An 18,949-nucleotide genomic window follows, 5' to 3' on the forward strand; every position below is an offset into this window, starting at 1 on the left:
CGGGGCTCTGAACATGAAAGCCTGGATGAATGGCATCCCTGGTGCCTCAGGGAACAGATGACCTTAAGGGTGAGTATCAGAGCATTCTTGTCCGTGACACTGGGGTTAACGTCCACTCAAACTCTCCAAGGAGAAAAACAAGCACTATAGAGAAGCATATCACTGTCATTCAGGTCTGTATATTCCCAGGCATACAGGGAATCATACGGCTCGTGTTATGGTGTTCATGAGAGGCTTGTTTGGAGTTGCGTTTCCCACTTTCAGATTTGTTTTAAAGCCTTTCTGAAGGTAATAGCTTCCGAGTTTGATAACTTTATTAGATTCTCACATAGTGGCTTCTTTCTTCTTCTCTGCAATGCCGGCTGATCAGGCAGGAACTGCAGGGCACCAAATTGCAGAGAAGGATAACGATTTATAGGCTAGATTGGTGAGAAAAGTGGTTTTATATCTTGGGCAGTGTTATTAAAAATGTTCAGCAGGTGGAAAACACGTCACAAACCTGTACAATCATCCTGAAAAGTCATTTGTGTGTCAGGGAGCAAACACACTATAGGGGCGCACAAACACAGAGCACATGAACACATTGCACTCCAGTGTGTGTGTTTACTGTACACGCTGACTTTCTGTGACTTGCGCAGTGTGCATGTCTTTGTTGGAGAAGAGTGTTCATGAGTCACCACTGTCTTTAGCCCGCGGCTCAGCAGCCAGCCAGCCAGCTGAAGGGGGGGATGCGTGTTTTCTTTTAGTCACTCTAATATGCCGTGAAGACATCGTTATCGTGACACATGTTGTATTCCAGGGCGTCTATTGTTTAACATTGGCACAGAAGAGGTGGATAACTTCAACTGTTTCATCCTCATTGCAGTCACAGAGATCATTACTTGTGCAATTCATCTTGCTTCATTAGATGTGGCTTTTGTTGTTGCCAGCTAAGCAGCGTGAACCCTCCTTGGCGAGCGAGGGATGTTATCTTTTCTGTCATGCACATACCAGCGCTGCCCATAGGGAAGAGGTGAGCATGCGAGGTACTTGGCTGATAGAGGGCACCGAGGCGCTCTGACGCTGTGCACTGCGACGGTTGCCTGTGAATACTAAGGCCTCACAAGAGACTCTTTTGTCAGCTTCAACTCCCTTTGAGAAGAGGCATGAATAGAGTCTGTGAGATGTGTATTCAACATTCCTCCCATATCAACATTTCTTATCTTGATTTATTTTTTTCTTCTCTGCAGATCCCGAGAGTTCATTGTTCGATATACACCCAATTCACAATGAAAATACTTGATGGCATTTATTGTGTGGTAAATGATATCAGTGAGATATTGTCCTTCAAGTTTATGACAAAGAAATAGAGAACACTTTGTAATGTAATGATTTGCCATTAAAATCTGTGTTTAGCCACTGTGAAGTGTCACCACTCTGGCCTGGACTGATTTGTGAGCATGAAAACGTATTAACCCTTTAATCCCACATTTTCCCCAGACATGAAAATATTCAAATATTGTGTCATTAGTAACCCTTTGATTGAAAAAATCAATCATTGTTTAAAAAAAAATTCATATATATCATAGGCTTTAGAACCAAGTGCACGATTAGTTTGTGCATCACTATTTTGAACTACAATCTACTGATTGATTAACTTGAACTTCTTTTCTAAAACATTCCAGTCCTTTTGGACTTTCCCCCTTTGTCATGGACTTGTCCTTCGTAGTTCGTACTGCATCTCCACAGCCTTTATTGGGTCTGCTTTGTTGTTTTTTATAGCTATTACAGCCTCTTTGCATTCACTTATAGTTCCCTTTCTACTGTCCATGGGACATCTCGAAGCACTCAGTGGTGCTTTGCATTTCCCACATGCATAGGTAGTGCGTTTGTCACAGTGACGTCTTTCTGTTTCCATTATTGCAAATGTATTTATAAATACTAGAAACCTTAAAGTTTATGTTTACCAAAAATCATTGTACTATCTTTATGTTAACAGACCCTTTAATTATACAATCTTTTCTGGAAATACATTGATATATAATTCAGTAACATTTATAGAGCCTTATAAGTGAAAATATGTTTTACGGTCACTATTGTGAACAAAGGGATGAAATGGGTTGCTCAGACAGATCTTACCAAGGAGAAATAGGAGAGGCATCGAGAGGGAAACACTAAGCCGTCTGCTTCACTGCAGGTCATTGGATCATAGATAATATAGATTATAGAGAAAGAGAGTTGTGGCTATACCTCAGTACACTTACTCAAGTAATGTTACTATTTCAGGGTAATTTATTCGTACTCCAACAGAGCTATTTATTTTCTTCCGTTTTTACTTCTATTCAACAGATTTTGGGGGCAAATATAATAATTTGTGCAGCACTTGAATTTACATTGAGCTTTAGTTACTTACGGATTCTTATTTTCTATAAATATGATCAAATAACTAGAGATTTTCCTGCGATGAGAATCACACCATGTTGCAGCGCCAGATTGGTGAAATGGGATGGCAATGGCTCGTACAATGCCCATTTTAGATATACACATCTGTAAAGTGTCATGACTGCGTCTTAAATGGTTGCCACACTTTAGTGGTGACACATGTTGTCCACAGACAGAACGACAGACACATAAACACCAGGCAAATTACAAAAACCTCTTCTGTGTACACACCCAGTGTCCTCCAGGACAACATGTTGCCATTATGACACAAACTCAAAAACTCTCAAGCTAAAAAACATATTTTTTGTTTTGAGTGGTTATAAATTACGATGTATTAGTAATTCAAGTATTATCTCCATCATTACCAGCAGATTATTTAAAAATACATACGGTACATTAATAACTATAATCAATACTATGTGTATTATTCTGAAAAAAGTCAGTCTTTATTATGTGAAAACCTTTGTTTGATACTTACCTACTCGTACTCCACAAACACCTACCTAAGTAAAGAGCTTTGTACCTTTTCCAACTCCGTAACCTTATTCTCCTGCAGACACTTGTCACACCCTTAGACACACACACACACACACACACCCAGAAACAGAGGAATCCCGACTCTCCCTCCTTTTTAAATGGAGCAGCCACCCAGTGCTTCAGTAACCTGATTACCCCAGCTGTCAGTCTGAATAAGGCCCGGCTTTGGGATCCTCCCGTCCTCTGTTCTTCAGAACGCTACAGAGCCTGTCCTCCCGGAGAGTCTGGGAAACAACCTCCGAACAAGACAGACACTGAAACAAGGAGCAGGGAAAGCAGCAAGGCTACAAGAGTCAGCAGGTAAGAGGATGCTACAAATTAAGACTGTTTGTATTCCAGCGCAGTCAGTTCAAGTCTTTAACCATCAGTTTTAAGAATGAAGAAAAGATACTGACTATTTAGAAGGGAGACAGTGTATCAAAAAAGCCACAGTTAAGAGGATAAAGGAGGCCCTTTGAGGCGGTCAGCCACTAAGGGGAGGGCAACAGGATACAACTAGTGGGTGGACCTTGATGATTGTTTCTGTGCACAACAAGTCTTTCACTTACATGCTTCCTCTCCCTCCGGACAGGAGCACTTTGGAGGAGTTGGAGGCAAATCCCTCAAATTACAAATATTTGTGTTTTTCAGGACTGCAACTAGAGGTTTAAAAACTTCTGGATCACTTCCTGGACTGACTTTACAAGTGAGATTTCTTCAGGAAACGGAGGACCCTGAGCTGCAGTTTTGCAGCTCCAAAACAATGGCAGAGTGCAAGCAGGATGCCACAGTTATCCAGGATCGAGAAGCGGACATTGACAACCCGAGAGAAGTTTCAACCGAGCCTACATCAGTGGCAGCGGTCAAAGCCAGACCTGCAGACCTGGGGCTGATTCGGAGCTTGTCCAAGTCGGACTCTGACTTGTTGGCGTCACCTTTTGGAGGAGAGGAAGATGGAGGACTGGCTGGCCGCAGTGGGTCCGTGTCTAACTGCCGCTCTGGTCAACGCATGGAGCGCATGCCATCGTTTGCTTCTGAGTGGGATGAGGTAATACTCCAGGGAAGGGGAAGGGAAACCAGTGGGAGGGCGTAGAAGACAGAGGGAGTGGCAGTGGTGGTGTTAAGACAAGGACAGGCTTTCAAATAAAGTGTGATCATGTCCTTCAAAGAGAGTGTGTTAGTGAGCTTGTGAAAATATAGAGTGAAGAGGCCAAAAAGAGATGCAACTATAAGTGGGAATGAAAGAAAGAATTGTATTGCATGTATTTTTAGGACATCATATTGTTACAAGGCATACACACAACAACTATTTAATATGTTAAATAAAATAAAATAAAAGAAGATGCATTCATTTCACAGATACCACATTAATTGTCATAATTGTCACATCTAACTGGAGGATCATTAGTCACTTTCTGTGGTATACCTTACTTATTTTCCCATCTTTCTACAAACATTTGAACTTGATTTCTAATTCTCATGGTTATATTTTCCATTTTATTTATTTAATTGACAAGATTCTTCCATTTTGAGTTTATTAGGATATCATCTTTAAAACAATTCCTTGTGGTTTGCTTTATTATTGCTTTACTTATTGTAAGAAGTTAAAAGCAGCATATTTTAGGACAGGAAAGAAGGATTCAGGAAAGGAAGGAAGGAAGGAAGCAGAGCGGAGGCAGCAGTATGAGAGCGATCAGAGGAGTCCAGCAGAAGCAGTGATAGACTGTAGTAACGTTACCCAGGCTGCTGGCACAGAGTGCCTGTGGGTGAGAGCTTGAATGCATGAATGGCTTGATCACTTGCACCGACCTCCCTGTAGCAGCCCTGGCATCTAAGACTAATTGGACTTGTGCTGTCATTCCAAATCCACTCAGTACATGTCTCTGGGGCCGACCCACGCTTCCACTGTCTCCTCCTGCACTCCTCTGGCTCCTTTGCTCCGTCTTACGCCATCTACTTTCAGCCCTCTGTGAGCAACTCTCCCCTTCCCCATCCCCAAAAGCCTCAACTTGTGATTTTCAAATGATTTCTGAGCGTCAATTGATCCTAAAGCACTGTAAAGATTCTGAAATTAGGAGTCATATCTTACCAAAACTCTCAAAGGCACATAAATAGTCCAAAACCTTTGAGGGGAGAATAGCGGATGACTGATAATAGAGTGTGTTATTAGTGCACAGCTTGTAGGCAAAAGTATGTGATTTATTTTTAAATATCCAGCAGAACATTTCTGACACTTTCTGTTGAGGGTTAGGGTTAGTTATCACAACGATAACAAAAACAATCTTAGTTGGGGTTTAAGGTTTAGTTTTGACATTGCACAATATCTTTTCATAAATGATATTAGCTGGCAACTTTTTGGAGTATAGTATAAAGCCTGTTAGATACACAATGTGTGCAAGCAGCGTTATATAGGTTATGTTTGGTGGTTTGTCTATTTGTGATCAGGATTACTGAAAAACAATTATTAACATTTTCATTAAACTTTCGTGGAAGAACCCATAAGGTTTCGGATCCAAATTACTGATGCAAAAATTAATTATTTTTACCACGGAAAATGGGCTAAATAACCATTTATAATCCTTCTCAGACGCACATCCAATTGTGAATTCTCTAATTAAAATGTCTGCTAATAAAAAACCCTTCACATCATAGTAGACTGAACTATTGATTTAGGCAGAGTTTGTTCTCTCCGAGTGTCTTTAAATGTAAGGGAATGTGACCTTTCCTGCAATAAACAAACTGGAGAGGAAGTGCTACCATGAGCTAACAGCAATGCAAAGCAAAGCAGATGGAACACGAACAGATTAGTGCTCTTCACATTTGGAAACTGCTGATACTTGCACTGAATATATAACTTAACATAGGCGTACTTGATCACAGCCCTGTGGATGTTAGAGTCACATCCATTTCCGGGTGGGCTTTTACAATATGTCTTGAGCATGTACCTTAGTCATGTTTAAAACAAGGGCAGTGGGAGCACTCCGACACCTCAGACCTTTACTTGGCCTTGTGTGCCCCTCTCTTTGTCTCCCCCTGAGTCCCGTGCCTGCTCCACCCTCTGCTCTCTGACGGAAAATGTTTATTCAGGCTATGTTGGGTGGGGTGTCCTGTTCTCAAGGGCATCCTGTTTTGCAACTGCTCCCGAGTGTCTGTTTCTCTTCCAGATTTCAAGGGATTTGTTTGGGTTGGGCAGCGAGGGCAAAAGTTGACTCATGAATTTATCTTGTGAAGCAATCAACCACCATCAAACATTGAAGCGACGCACAAGGCTCAGAGGAAGGCACACACACGCACGCACGCACGCACGCACACACACACACACACAGGCCTTCTGAATGCAAATGCTGGTATTCAGATGCTGTTATTATAAAAACGAAGTTACGAGATGAAGCCCCTTTAAACCTTTAAACCCCATTGACATTTTCAGTGGTATATATACATTTTGAGTTGTATTATTTGAGGCAGCTTGTGTAACAGTGGACCATTTAAAAAAAAAGTTCAGTAACAGACGTAAAGTGCATTCCAATTCAGACCCTCATTTCACCCCCTGTTTCCTGAGTGAGATTTACTGATAGAGGGATGACATATTGTTTTACGGCACTTTCTCACGTATTGATTATTTATTATTTGTATGTAGTTGTTACTTGTATTTTATTTGAACCCTAAAGCACCTATCTGATGGCAGAGGTTTGTGATCTGAATACAGGATATGGGACAATAATTTCCTTGGCATGTTTATTGGTGTCTAATTCTCATTTAGAGGACGAGATGCCCCCTTAACCAAATCACTTTCAATGCTGTGTAGACCAGTCTGTTTATTTGTGATTTGAACTTAACTGATATGAAACCAAACCAAGCTGAGTGTGTTTCCTGTTTCTCATTTGACATTAATAAATACATAAAAATACAAAATTATTTAAAAGAAATCCATAAGCTACCCTTTTAAACACTCATGTTTTATATTTTATTTTGGATTGATAAACTCGGCCACAGAGAGATGTCCCTCACACAAACGTATGTATGTTAAGGACACATGTGGAAACATACATTAATATCTAAAAGTCCAATATACCAAAACATGGAATGGAATGGAAATATTGTTCAACAAAAACAATTGTTTTGTTTTTTTAAAGGAAGTCCCATTGAGATAGAAAAAAATATGCAGAGACCTGGCCAAGGTAGCCTAATAGCTCTGTAAAAGATCAGGCATTTATAAATTAAACACAAAGTTATACCCAAAGATTTACAGTAAAAAAGAATAAAAAGATCAGCCACTGAATAATATGTAACCTTTTAAACTGCATTGCAGCTGCCATGGAACAATTTGACTTCCTCCTGTCGATCAAACTAAACCAAAATGGATCCATTCATGTAAAGTGCACACACGCCTATTTTCCCTTCTACATGCTTATGTTTTGTATGGGAATTTCCCTTTAAGTTTAAAACTGTACCACATTGGGTACATAAATAAACGTTATAATTTAATAATTTGCACTGCATTTCAGTAACCGTTACACACTGGGATAAAAATAGAAAATACATTTTTTATTAAGGTGATTGACGTCTCTACCACATCTGTTCAACACTCAAAAGGCAAAGGTTAACACAACCACATGTTACAGATGCTTGAGTGGCTTCCTTCGTGTGCATACTCTACATTTCCCAGCAGTATTCCTCAGGTCATTACACATGCAAGCTTTTAAAGTGCTTACCGTGTGTGTGTGTGTGTGTGTGTGTGTGTGTGTGTGTGTGTGTGTGTGTGTGTGTGTGTGTGTGTGTGTGTGTGTGTGTGTGTGTGTATTTTAAGCAGTCTATAGTCTATATGCTGCTACACCTTCTAATGGATGTGGTCTTACATAACAAAGATTGGGACCCATTTAATGAAACAAAACGTATTTTATTATGATGTAAACTGTGGTTTATTATTATTTTTTGACTTGATTTGATTCATACAGCTATTTTTAAATTATTATAATTTTGAATTAGTGATTATAAATTAAGTTTGTCTGCTTTTTATGAAACAGATATACCATAGATTTGAACAACTAAAATGAATTCAATATCAATGGATTTGAGTCTCTCATAGTAAAAATTATATAAAATGAGATTGCAAAAAAAACCTCTCTTCATGTTGATATAGAGGGAATATTTTCAAAGTACATGTAAGATTGTTAATAATTCATACTAGAGAGCCACGGCAGAGTGAACACATCCCAAGATCTGGTTAGACAGATGTGGTACATGATGAATATGAGAGCAGTGTGGATGGTGTTGGGGGGGGGCTCGGGGGGGAGGCACAGTCCTGTTTCACCTGCCACAGTGCCTGTGAAATGTCTCACCAGGTGGAACCATAGTGTATTCAGTAGGGTGTAACACATGAGGCTGTTAAAAGCTGCTGTTTCACACATACTTTGGCTAGACCTTAGAAGCTAGTGCTTTGAAATCAAATGGTTTGCCAGTTTGGGGATAGCAATGTCATGTCAGACATTTTCATTACTTTTAAATAATTGTATTATGTTATTTAGGGAAGGAACATGTTTTTAATTTGTAATATACATTCAGAACCTTAAATCTGGCTTTTGTTTTTGTGGGGATCATCAGCTTGTAACTGTCTTTTCCTGTTGTCACAACTAATCACAATCATTTTGTTCTGCATCTCTCTCAATGTAATACCCAGGAACAAGGTAGACGAATAAAGAAAAAGCATAAAAAAGTATAAACACAAACTACATTTTTAGTAGTAGTTTCAGCTCGGGTTTTTCATGAACCCGAGCTGTCTCGGGTTCATGTCACATTTCATAGTAGTTGGGATTTAATTTAGTCATCGTCATGAGCTTCTTGACATTGCAATAAGCAGTTGTGTGTAGGAAGAACACAGTGTTGTGATCACCAGTTCAATCAGGAGAGACGTGATGTATGGAATACATGTTTATTTTCTGTCACATTATATAAATGAAACATAATGATGACAGTTTATAACAAGTGAATGAAATGTGTTTTGGCGATTAGGCCCAGGTTTTGTAGGACATCATTCGGGAAGGGAAAGAACCGTTTCCGATGAACCCCTCTGGGTCTAGACCTGGTGGTGGTGATAAGTGGTTAGGTCCGGTTGGAAGGGAGAAGGTTGAGCTTGGCCCTGAGTTGGAAGCAGGAGGCGAAGGGGTGGAGGAGGGTTGCGCGTTGACACCTGGAAGACAGCTGATAGGAAAGGGGAGAGCATATATAGAGGGATTAACAGGTGCGATAATTAGGCTTGTGAATGGAGGGAAGTGATATGTTGGCTAAGGAGTGGCGCTCCCTGTCATCCAGTGGAGGGAGCGAGTATTGCCATGACGAGCAATACGGAGTGATAGGTCTTCCTGTCTGAACTTGCGCTGAGCTTCATTAGTACCTGACTAAAATCCTACAAAAAAACATACAAATAAATGCTGTTTCATCTTCAGAGACAGAAAGGGCTATATAGCTAAAACCAGTTGGACACTTAGTATGATAATTATAATGTCAAACTTTTATGAAAACATATATTCTATAACCATAAGCAGAGGAATACGTCTACAAAGCTCTTCTCTCATGTCACTACGGCTCACCGCATATGGGGCGAAGCCTGCGAGTTAGTTCAGGCAGTCAACTCGAGCACTGATGCTGCATTCATACCTAATGCCCCCTTGCCACTCTACAACCAACCAAACAGAGTCTCCTTAATACGCCGCTCTATTTAACCTGCCAGATCTCTCTCCATGCATTGCTTGCTGCTGCTATTGCTGCAGCTCTACGTCGCTGCTGCTTGCCTGTCCCACCACCACCGCAGCTTCCACCCCAGCTTCCACCTGTAGGCTCGGGGTTAGTTATTTAATCATCACTCATCGTGCTATGTATATCTATGGAGTGATGATGCCCGAGCCTAGTCGCCAAACTCAACTATATGCTGCTTCTAATAAACATGTTAAAGGAACACGTGAGTTGTCTGACTGAATTACAGTTCACCACTGAGGCCATCATGACTTTACTATGATCATTCTTAGCAGCTTTATTTGTGGTGTGTGGTTTCAAAGCTGTCAAATAAATACAAATCTATCCAAATCATGAGGACTGCTGGATAGAATTATGCGATCTGGGTCTTGTCTCATGTGGAGCTACTGGCCCATCTGTCTTTATTGACAATAACACTGAGGCGGTAATTCTGTTTCCAGGCCGGCAGCCTTTTTGCTTAGTTTATTATATCCAGCCATCATTCCCATTATCTGTCCGGCTCACTGCTCTGTGTGCAGGGGACATCAGTGACTCAGCGGACAATACTGCACTCCCTATCTCTAAAGCACATTGTTTGAGATTATTTCCCATTATCGTTATCTTATTAAATAGCTTGGAGACTACATTAGAAAGATTGGAGGAATAAAGGCAAGTGCATGAAAACCCATTTTATTCCTATGCTAACATCTATACTCTATACTCAAATCTGAAAATAAAAGTGTTCGATGTTTCATTAATCTGTTTATTAACATGAATTCCGCACAATGCACACCTACAATTGTAGAAATGACCAATTGTGGATGAGAAGGCAGCTTCAGGAACATCCTATAACCGAAAAAGGAAATAAACTGTTCACTTTCTCCTTTTGAAGGGTAAGTAGTTTTCACAGTAATCACGGTCTGATAAAGAGCTCATGTCTCTACAGTTGCTTCAAATGGTTACATATAGTCATTTCTTGTATTTTGACTGCATAAAGTATCATTTGAAGATAAGTGCGGTAGATAGAAATACTGGTCAATGTAGAAGCGGGACACAGTTGGTTTTTACATAGACATCTTTAGTGTTTGCTGATGTATTGATCTGTTTCATGGTTTAGTTCTTCGCCCCATAGCTGACAGTGATTCATCGTGATAGAGGTGCTATTTAGGTTAATGGACTGTAAGTCATGGTGTTCCTTCTGGCTGCTGGAATTGGTTTCCGTAAAAACGAACAAAGCATTTATTGTAGAATATGACTATTTTTGCACCATGTTCTTGTTCTTTTTGCCTATTTGGGTCACAGTGTCATATCAAAAAAGACAACAGTGCACTATAACCCATGGACCGAAATGAAGAGCTGAAAGAAAACGTTACAGATAAATGGTGGGCGTCTGTAGCTGAACCACAAATTGCTCCTATTGGTCAGACCAGCACCCTGAGAGGGTTTGTAAGGGCTCTCAACATTGGCCTTCTATAAATACAGGTTCGAACAATCCCAATATTTATTTTTGGCCATTATGTCCATGACACTGTTACTGCAAGAAGCGCTGACATTTGTTGGATGCCCTGTTTCTATAAGTCTCTAGCTTGGAAAGAGGTGCAATGAATAAAGAGTGGCTAATTCAAGAGGTTGAAATGAGGGGTATTTTATTTGATACTTCCTCATTTCACTACAAAACCGAAATAAGGTGTTACATGGTTGAATAGAGTTTGCTAGCGAGCTGAACGTTTTCTACATCTGTGTTTTTTCTGTTTAAAAAGTACAAATGTTGGACAATAGCTACTCGTCTATCATTCAGGTGGTTTCATCTCCAGTCTGATCTTTAGCACATGCAGTGCTGATCTGTTTGTGTGTAGAGACGTAGCACAAAGACACGCGCGCTTGCTGTCTGGACATGGTGTCACTCTCTTTGCGGCCGAGTTTTGATTTTGATTTGATTTGATTTTGATTTCATAATTATTTTCTTCCAAACATTACTTTAGATGAACTCTTCCTCTTTTAGTTTGACCCAATGCTACATGTGTTCTGTGATGTTTTGTGTCTCCTGTCATTGCAAACGTTTTTCAGATTCAAATGCTAATGTTTTCATTTTAAATGTCTGTTGTTTATTTTATCGCAATTGGAATGCAAGGATTAGTTCACTGCCCCGCTGAGTGTGTGTTCAAATGGGTGAATGAGCTGCAAACACCTTGTGACTTTGAATCTAAAACGCTATACATTTTTTCAGCAACATGTATATAATTGTGAACACTTCCAATTATTTTAATTACATTACAATATTCAAATGTGTCTGGTTTACTTTAGTATTTCAATACTAAGAGTTTTCTCTCATGGAACAGTCAGTGCCACATAATAGTCTGTATATTTGTCAGTGAAGCACATAATGAGTGAAGGTATAATAAGGCCTGTGGAGAAACTCAATAAGACTGACTGAGTCAGGATCAAATTGTCCGACCCCTGGCCATTATGGAGCTCTCTTTAGGTAACAACCACGTCCCTACATTCAAGCCACGTTCATTCAAGTCAGCAATCTGTTATACGTTGATTGCCTGAAAAATAGATGCAGCCTATTTGCTCATCTAATCTTTCTGGGGTCATTTGGGTCCAAACCGCAAACCCAAGATCACTCCCTATTTTCTTCATTGTCTATATATACTTGGGGTTTTCTGACTCCAGTCCATTTTTGCAGTTTTTTGTAAGTGTGGTTAAAGGTTTATGTACCCTAGAGTCAAATGATCTGACTACCAAGAGCTTGTTCTCTATTCCTAGTCTCCCAAGTAAAATAACGACTAACCCTGGACTCAAGCAAAAGAGAGAAGATGTTTCATTTGCATACTCAACTGTTTTGAGTTAGAGAAGAACAAGTCGTATTAAGGAGGACATGAATTGATCACAACAGTTCTGACAGCCTCTTGACTTGTATTGGAAATAATAAAATAAAATCAGAACTGTCAGATATTTTTTCAGTTTGAAAACTTGGGCATGAAAAGGTGACATAAAATGGATAATTTCTTCGCTGCGTATGCAGGCATTGAAGAGCAGTTCAACCTGTATTAGCATGTAAATCACATCAGGGTGCAGAGCTTAGCCATCACTCAGAGATGAGCACCAGGGATTCCAGGGCAGTCCACTCAGAGCTCTGCGCCTCATGACTGCACAGTTCATTACGTTTCTGTGTGAATAGATCTTCTAAGTTGATTACTTCCATCCTGCTCTCATACAATCACTGGAACCTGCTCTCGGGTCAAATTACCTCCAATTGTCCAATTGAGTATGCAGGTCAGAGTAACTACATCTCGACCCTTTTACGTAAGTGCTACTTTTCTTTTGTTACCGAGCCTACACTAATCGATATTTACGGGTGCAAAAATACTAGAACATAAGACAGCTTCTTACTCAGAATCAGGCTATAAATGAATTTAAAACTTAAGAAATACTTACAAGCAAGGATTTCAAATGTTCCAAAATGTCTTTACAGAGAGTTAGATGACAAGATTAATAATAATATTAATAAATAATAATAATACATGGGATTTCTTATAGCGCTTTTCCTAATGCTCAAAGACGCTTTACATAAAATCAGAACAGAAACAGTACAAAGAAAACAAAAAACATAAACAGTATCCTAATCCAAGTGCGGAGCAAATCCACTCTCATTTTGGTCAGGCAATTCTAAAGCTGCAGCCGGGAGACTCAGCCTAACTTTACTTCACACAAAGACTAGACACAGAGGGAAAGTTTAGCTCTGTCCGTTCTTAAAATCCAACTTACTCCTAAATTAGTAGATAGATTTATTGCCTTGGGACTGGGCAAAGTTGTTCCAGTCTTTTCGGAAAGCTAAGCTAACTGGCTGACATGGGACTGTTATAAACCTTAGCAAGAAAGCAAATAGGTCCCAAAATGTCAAGGCATTGCTTTTTAATTTCTTCTTATGGTTTAAAAAGTTTAGTTTAAGTTTGAAGTGAATGTACTTGTTAATGGAGTGGCACGGTGGTTCAGCGGTCTGGACTCTCGGGTTAGAACCTGCTGGCAGGCTGGTTCGTGTGGCTTTGTATGTGTCGAAATGTGAGCGAAAATAGTTGTCAGTTCCTGTGGTTAACTCCCAAAATATGTCCAGGTTGTACCCTGCCTCCCTTCCAATGTCATCCGGGGTCTGCTTCAGTCTCCCTGCAACCTTCAAGTATAAGCGTGTATAGATAATGGATGACTGGAAATACTAATGGACCAAGGGACCTGAGTTCGCATGGAAATGATTTCATGAAAAGTAAATTAAAATATGTTTGATTTATTTGACTTACTTTCTGTATTGAATACCCTGTTATAGTGCCCAACATCTAGCTATTCATACAGTGGATGAGGCGGCATGATATTATGAAATACTTCAGCACTTTGGCTATGATGACGCTGGTTTCCCTCAAGGCAGCATTTTGGTGACGGGTTTTATTAATAAAGGTGCACTTAAGCCCAGATGTAATGTAGTCATGATGTTTGTGTGTGTGTGTGTGTGTGTGTGTGTGTGTGTGTGTGTGTGTGTGTGTGTGTGTGTGTGTGTGATATAGAATGTAACTGGGTTAATTCAAAGAGTAATGTGAGGTCTCTATTGCTGGAGGCATATGCCATGCGTCCCACGTGCCTGACTTCCAAATTAATCAAGGCTTTTCCACAGTGTTGATGCCACTAGCAAAGTGCATAGGGCTTTTTCAAACACTAAATATTACATCAAATAAGCCTGACTGTGTCTCTGGTGTCACTAGTGGATGCAGATTCAGCTGTTCAGGCTTGCAACAAATGTTCTTTGCTGATTGTGAATAGACTTCACTATTGATTCTAAATTGAGTTCCCAGCCTGATCTGCAACAGTTCAGACAAAGAATTTTAGTTGACCCCAGCTCGCTAATTGCCTTGTTATAAATCGTCAAAACGCGTACATGCAGATATCCACTGTTGTACAGAAGTCAAAGAATACTGAATTCAAATAATATGTATAGTCTGACCTATGAGTCAGAAAGCGTTCTGGTGCTCAGTAGAGAAACTTCTCAAACCAGCAACAAGTGATTATTATTCAAATGCAGTACATGTGATAAATCCCACACTCTTGGTTTTAGTTGGTACGTCATCACTTGTAAATATATTACTGTGTATATTTCTGTGGGCAAAATGAATTGTCTGTTCCACTGTTCCGCTTAATGATATCAGTGAAACGCAATCCTTGTATTTGAATATTTAATAGGATGGAACGCAGAGAGGGCTTTGGGATAACAACTCATCTCACACCTGCTAAAGAGCTCCCATCTTATTCAGTTTTCATGATTTATTTAAAGAAATAGTTGGAGATTTTGGGGCTTCGCTTATCCATCTGGTTGTTAAGAGTTGGATGTATGAGAAGATTGCTTCCACTAGCGTTTCTGTTCAGTCAATATGAGTTAGCTGTCAAGCTTAGCATGGCAAGCCTTGCTCTGTCTGACGGTAATGACATTTGCTGAGTGACTACTTTGTTTAAATGACAAAAAAACGACAAGTAAATATGACAATGTTGTTCGTGTGAGGGACTATTTCTTTGATCGACACATTGAAGGCCTCTCGTCATCTTGAGTTTGACAGTCAATCAGCCCAAGAGGATAGTTTTTTGACTGGAAGAAAACTAAGAAATTAACAAATCTCCTCGTCCTCACTTATAACTTGATGACATATCGTGTCTAGCAACCAAAAGCACTTAGTCGGAACCTGAGTTACTGTTATCAAGCAAGTGCACATAGACAAACAACCTGGAAATGTACTTTGGCTCTCCTAAGAGACCACTTTTTGGGCTCTAAGCCCCTAAACAACTCTTCCCTGAGTTGCTCTGTAAACTCATGCATGCATCATTGTGCTCACTTAACCTTGCAGTAAGCTGTTGCCGTCTTCTGTGAAGCTTAAATAATACAGGTCTAAGAGCGCAATCAAATACTCACCAAGAAACAGTCAGCCACAGATCTCAATCTGTGGAGGGATGGTTTGTGCAGAAGTCTTGATTTGGGGTCAGGACTGCCGAATAGGAGTTCAAAAGCTAAGCTAAATGTAAGGATCCAAAATTGGATATGTACAGTATATGTACAGTAGTGTCCGTAATTCTCAGATCGAAATGCACCCATTCACGTCGATCGTTCAGAGCTGCCAACTCTTATACATTGAACATGAGACATGACACGTATCCCTCATGTCACAGGTCCATTACTTTAAACTGATAACGTCACAGTGTGAAAAGAGAACACTGACAGACTGCACCGAGCAGCAAAGTACAACATCAGCACCCTTAAAACACAATGGAGAATTGAACCGTTGTTTTCAAAGCACAGAGAAAGAAAGAAAATCTAACATTTTATACAATTTAAAGCTGACGGCAAAGAAGTCCTATTTCGATCAAACAGTTTCTATAATAGGTTTTCTGAGAATCCACAGAACAGTGGATTTCTGTGTCCCAGACGATTAACGACCATAGACCATATTTAGTTCATCATGGCCGAGGCTAGTGCAGAGGAAGAAAGAACCAAATGTTCTAGTGAGAAAGGTGTTTGGGAAGGTAGTAAAAAGACGCCATGTCAATATGTATGTCCAGCCTTGCAGATTGTAATTCAGCTCATCCCTTTGCAGTGTTTTTGCTGAGTAGTGGGTTAGTCATTGAATTGCTGTCCGCGTTGGACTGTTGCTTGTAATCCATCATTGCAAAGCTGCCCGCCTCCTCTCCCAAAACTCCCAGCACCAGCAGCCCCCCGTCCTAACTCCTCAGCCATGCTACTCCTCCACTCTCCTGTGTTGTAATTGGTTTGGCTGCGGTGGCATGGGGTTACACCAGAGCTACGTGCATGTTTTGAGGAATTTCTGTATTGATTTGTTATGCATTAAGAGTTGTTTGCATTGTTTCATGCCTGTTTTATTTTCACAGATTGAGAAGATAATGAACTTGATCGGAGCAGGCATTGAAACGTCCAAAAAGAAACAGCCCTCACCAAGCTCAGGTAATACCTCACCACATATTATGTTTTCATGATGATAGGAATTTTAATTTATGCTGAATTAATGGGTTTTTTCTTCCAGAGATATGACTATGTGGTGTGTCATGTATTGGTTGGGTAATGTAAGATGACAACAGGGTATGGGAGATTAGGTGAGTCTTATTCATTAACCATTTATAGCTCCTAATAAAGCCTGGTGCACCATTCATGATCGTCTCGTAGAGTTCATTGGAGGGGAATTATGTTATGTTAAGTTTTAACACTGTGTCGTGTATTTTATGAGCGGCTGTTCAGTATTCAAACACACCTTCATAGATGACGGAGGGGAGTTTTTTCTTGTACTTATGTTATAACTCACAGAGATTGAAGCTGACATTTGTCTGGCACATTGTTGTATTTGTCACACACAAGGTTTCCACTTGGTGGGTGATCTAATTCCAAATTCCTCCTCACTGTCATTTTTTCTGTTTGTGGAGTTGCAGTAGATCTCAATAGGGCTTGAATTGATGGCACGCTTTATCAAGTGTCCTTTAGGCGGTGCAGAGGGAGAAGCCAGCTGGCATCAGCGCAGTTTGTTTAGATAACACTCCTGGGTTGTTCCACTGTAAACCAACCTACATTAGTTAGAGACATAAGGTGCTTTCATCATACATGATTGTGTAACAGCTCCTCTGGGTATGCACAGCACTGCCTCAGGGGGCTCATCAGATTTATTAAGATAACATTTCCATGAACAGTATGTTTCATAGATTAACAATCTGCTGACCAACCCCCCGAGCTGAAAGACAGTATAATGCGCGGTTGTGATCAAATAATATAAAGCAAAGACGCAGAAAATAAACAACTTTGTAGTTAGGAGGATTAAGAAGTTGAACTGCTCAACCACCATTAACCATATCTGTGTATTTTCTGTTAATTAAATTACTTCTCTTATATCACTCTCCCCTTCAGCCCATTTTGAAGGCTTAAAGTGTCAGTCCATTTAAATTGGCATACATTACTATAAATTAAAAGGTAGGCACTAGTTTGACAAATGCAACCAATTAATTAAATGATGAGTATTCAAAAATGTTAAGGACATAAAGTCATTTAATCAAATATTTTGTTAAATATTACTTATAGACACCCCAAAGCTATATAGCTATTGCAACAAGTCCTCCAACTCATACGACCAAATAGGTCGATTGTTCAAGCGCTTATTACGACCTATAATCACGTTTGAAAGTTTTCAACCTCTAATGCTCCTGTTGACTGCAAACGCTCCGGAGGGTCGTATATTCACAAATAACCCTCTCTGGAAAATCCTAAATTGTAGGATAGTTTGGCCATTAAAATGCTTTTTGTTTAGATTTCTAGCGAGAAGTGTATATTGTACTTTTAGAATCCATGTGTAGGATAGTTTGATAGATATTACCAAGATAATTTGAGGTCTCGCCAGGAGAACGTGTATATACTACGTCTTTCCCCCTATTCATTTCTATTGATGGCAGCTTCCATGTAAAGTTAGCGTGGGTGAAAACAGTATTTCCGGTCTTGAAGTTTTCATAATAAAACCGTATTCCCCTCACTGTCAAATGTTTTAACAGCGATATCTGCCATACAGTTTATCCTTGTTAATTACACAACATTCATTGGTTTAAATTGTGTACAATGCTTTTGTGTTTTTCCCATAGGTTTTTCCCTTTCGATTCTGAGAGACACATTTCTTTTTTCAGAGGTTTTGATAGGCTAAAACATTAAGCTACCCATAATCCTCAGCTATCGTTGAAGCTCGGTGATTGGTGTTTATGCGATGTGAAATCCGAAAATATAAAAAAAATAATAATAATACTTTATTCCGAGTGTACTTGCTTTTCTCTTTGGAAGTCATCATCACATAACGGCATTGTAATACACGGTTCGGCTGCATTAAATATTACGTACCTGCCGTAGTTCTCTATTTATAGAGCCCTGCTGAGAAGACTTCTAGACAAACTTGAACAACTGCCGCTAAAACTGAATACGTGACATGAATCATAAATATATCAGCAATTAAACAACATCTTCAATTTCTCTTCACACAATACGTCTCCTTGCAGTATCAATAGTAATTTGTTCCAATTGGTAGATAGGTAGCGGTGCACAGCTGATGGACAGGGACTTTAGATATTAGATATTACTGATTTTCTTTGAATGTAAATACTGAGTTGAGAGAATAGTCAGGGGATTTGGGTGATGAGAGACACATCTATGGAATCACAATTTCAATAGCTTACCATTAAATTACGGATATACCTTTCTGTCTGTGATGTT

The 18,949-nt window shown here is 39.7% G+C and overlaps 1 protein-coding gene across 6 annotated transcripts in view; it reads left to right on the plus strand.

Annotated features, from left to right (window-relative positions):
* The first annotated feature begins 3,520 nt into the window (after positions 1-3,520).
* anks1ab (ankyrin repeat and sterile alpha motif domain containing 1Ab) overlaps positions 3,521-18,949 on the plus strand; it is a 65,783-nt gene continuing 50,354 nt past the window's right edge. For all 6 annotated transcript variants that reach the window (XR_011643230.1, XM_071203186.1, XM_071203187.1 and 3 more), the window contains exons 1-2: positions 3,521-3,985; positions 16,588-16,660. Coding sequence is in view for 5 of the 6 variants with exons in the window: in XM_071203186.1 (XP_071059287.1) it covers positions 3,701-3,985; positions 16,588-16,660 (358 nt within the window). In the remaining variant the exon portion in view is untranslated. The remainder of the gene's footprint in view (positions 3,986-16,587; positions 16,661-18,949) is intronic.

Source organism: Pseudochaenichthys georgianus, chromosome 5 (genome assembly GCF_902827115.2).
Source record: "Pseudochaenichthys georgianus chromosome 5, fPseGeo1.2, whole genome shotgun sequence".
Taxonomy (NCBI): domain Eukaryota; kingdom Metazoa; phylum Chordata; class Actinopteri; order Perciformes; family Channichthyidae; genus Pseudochaenichthys; species Pseudochaenichthys georgianus.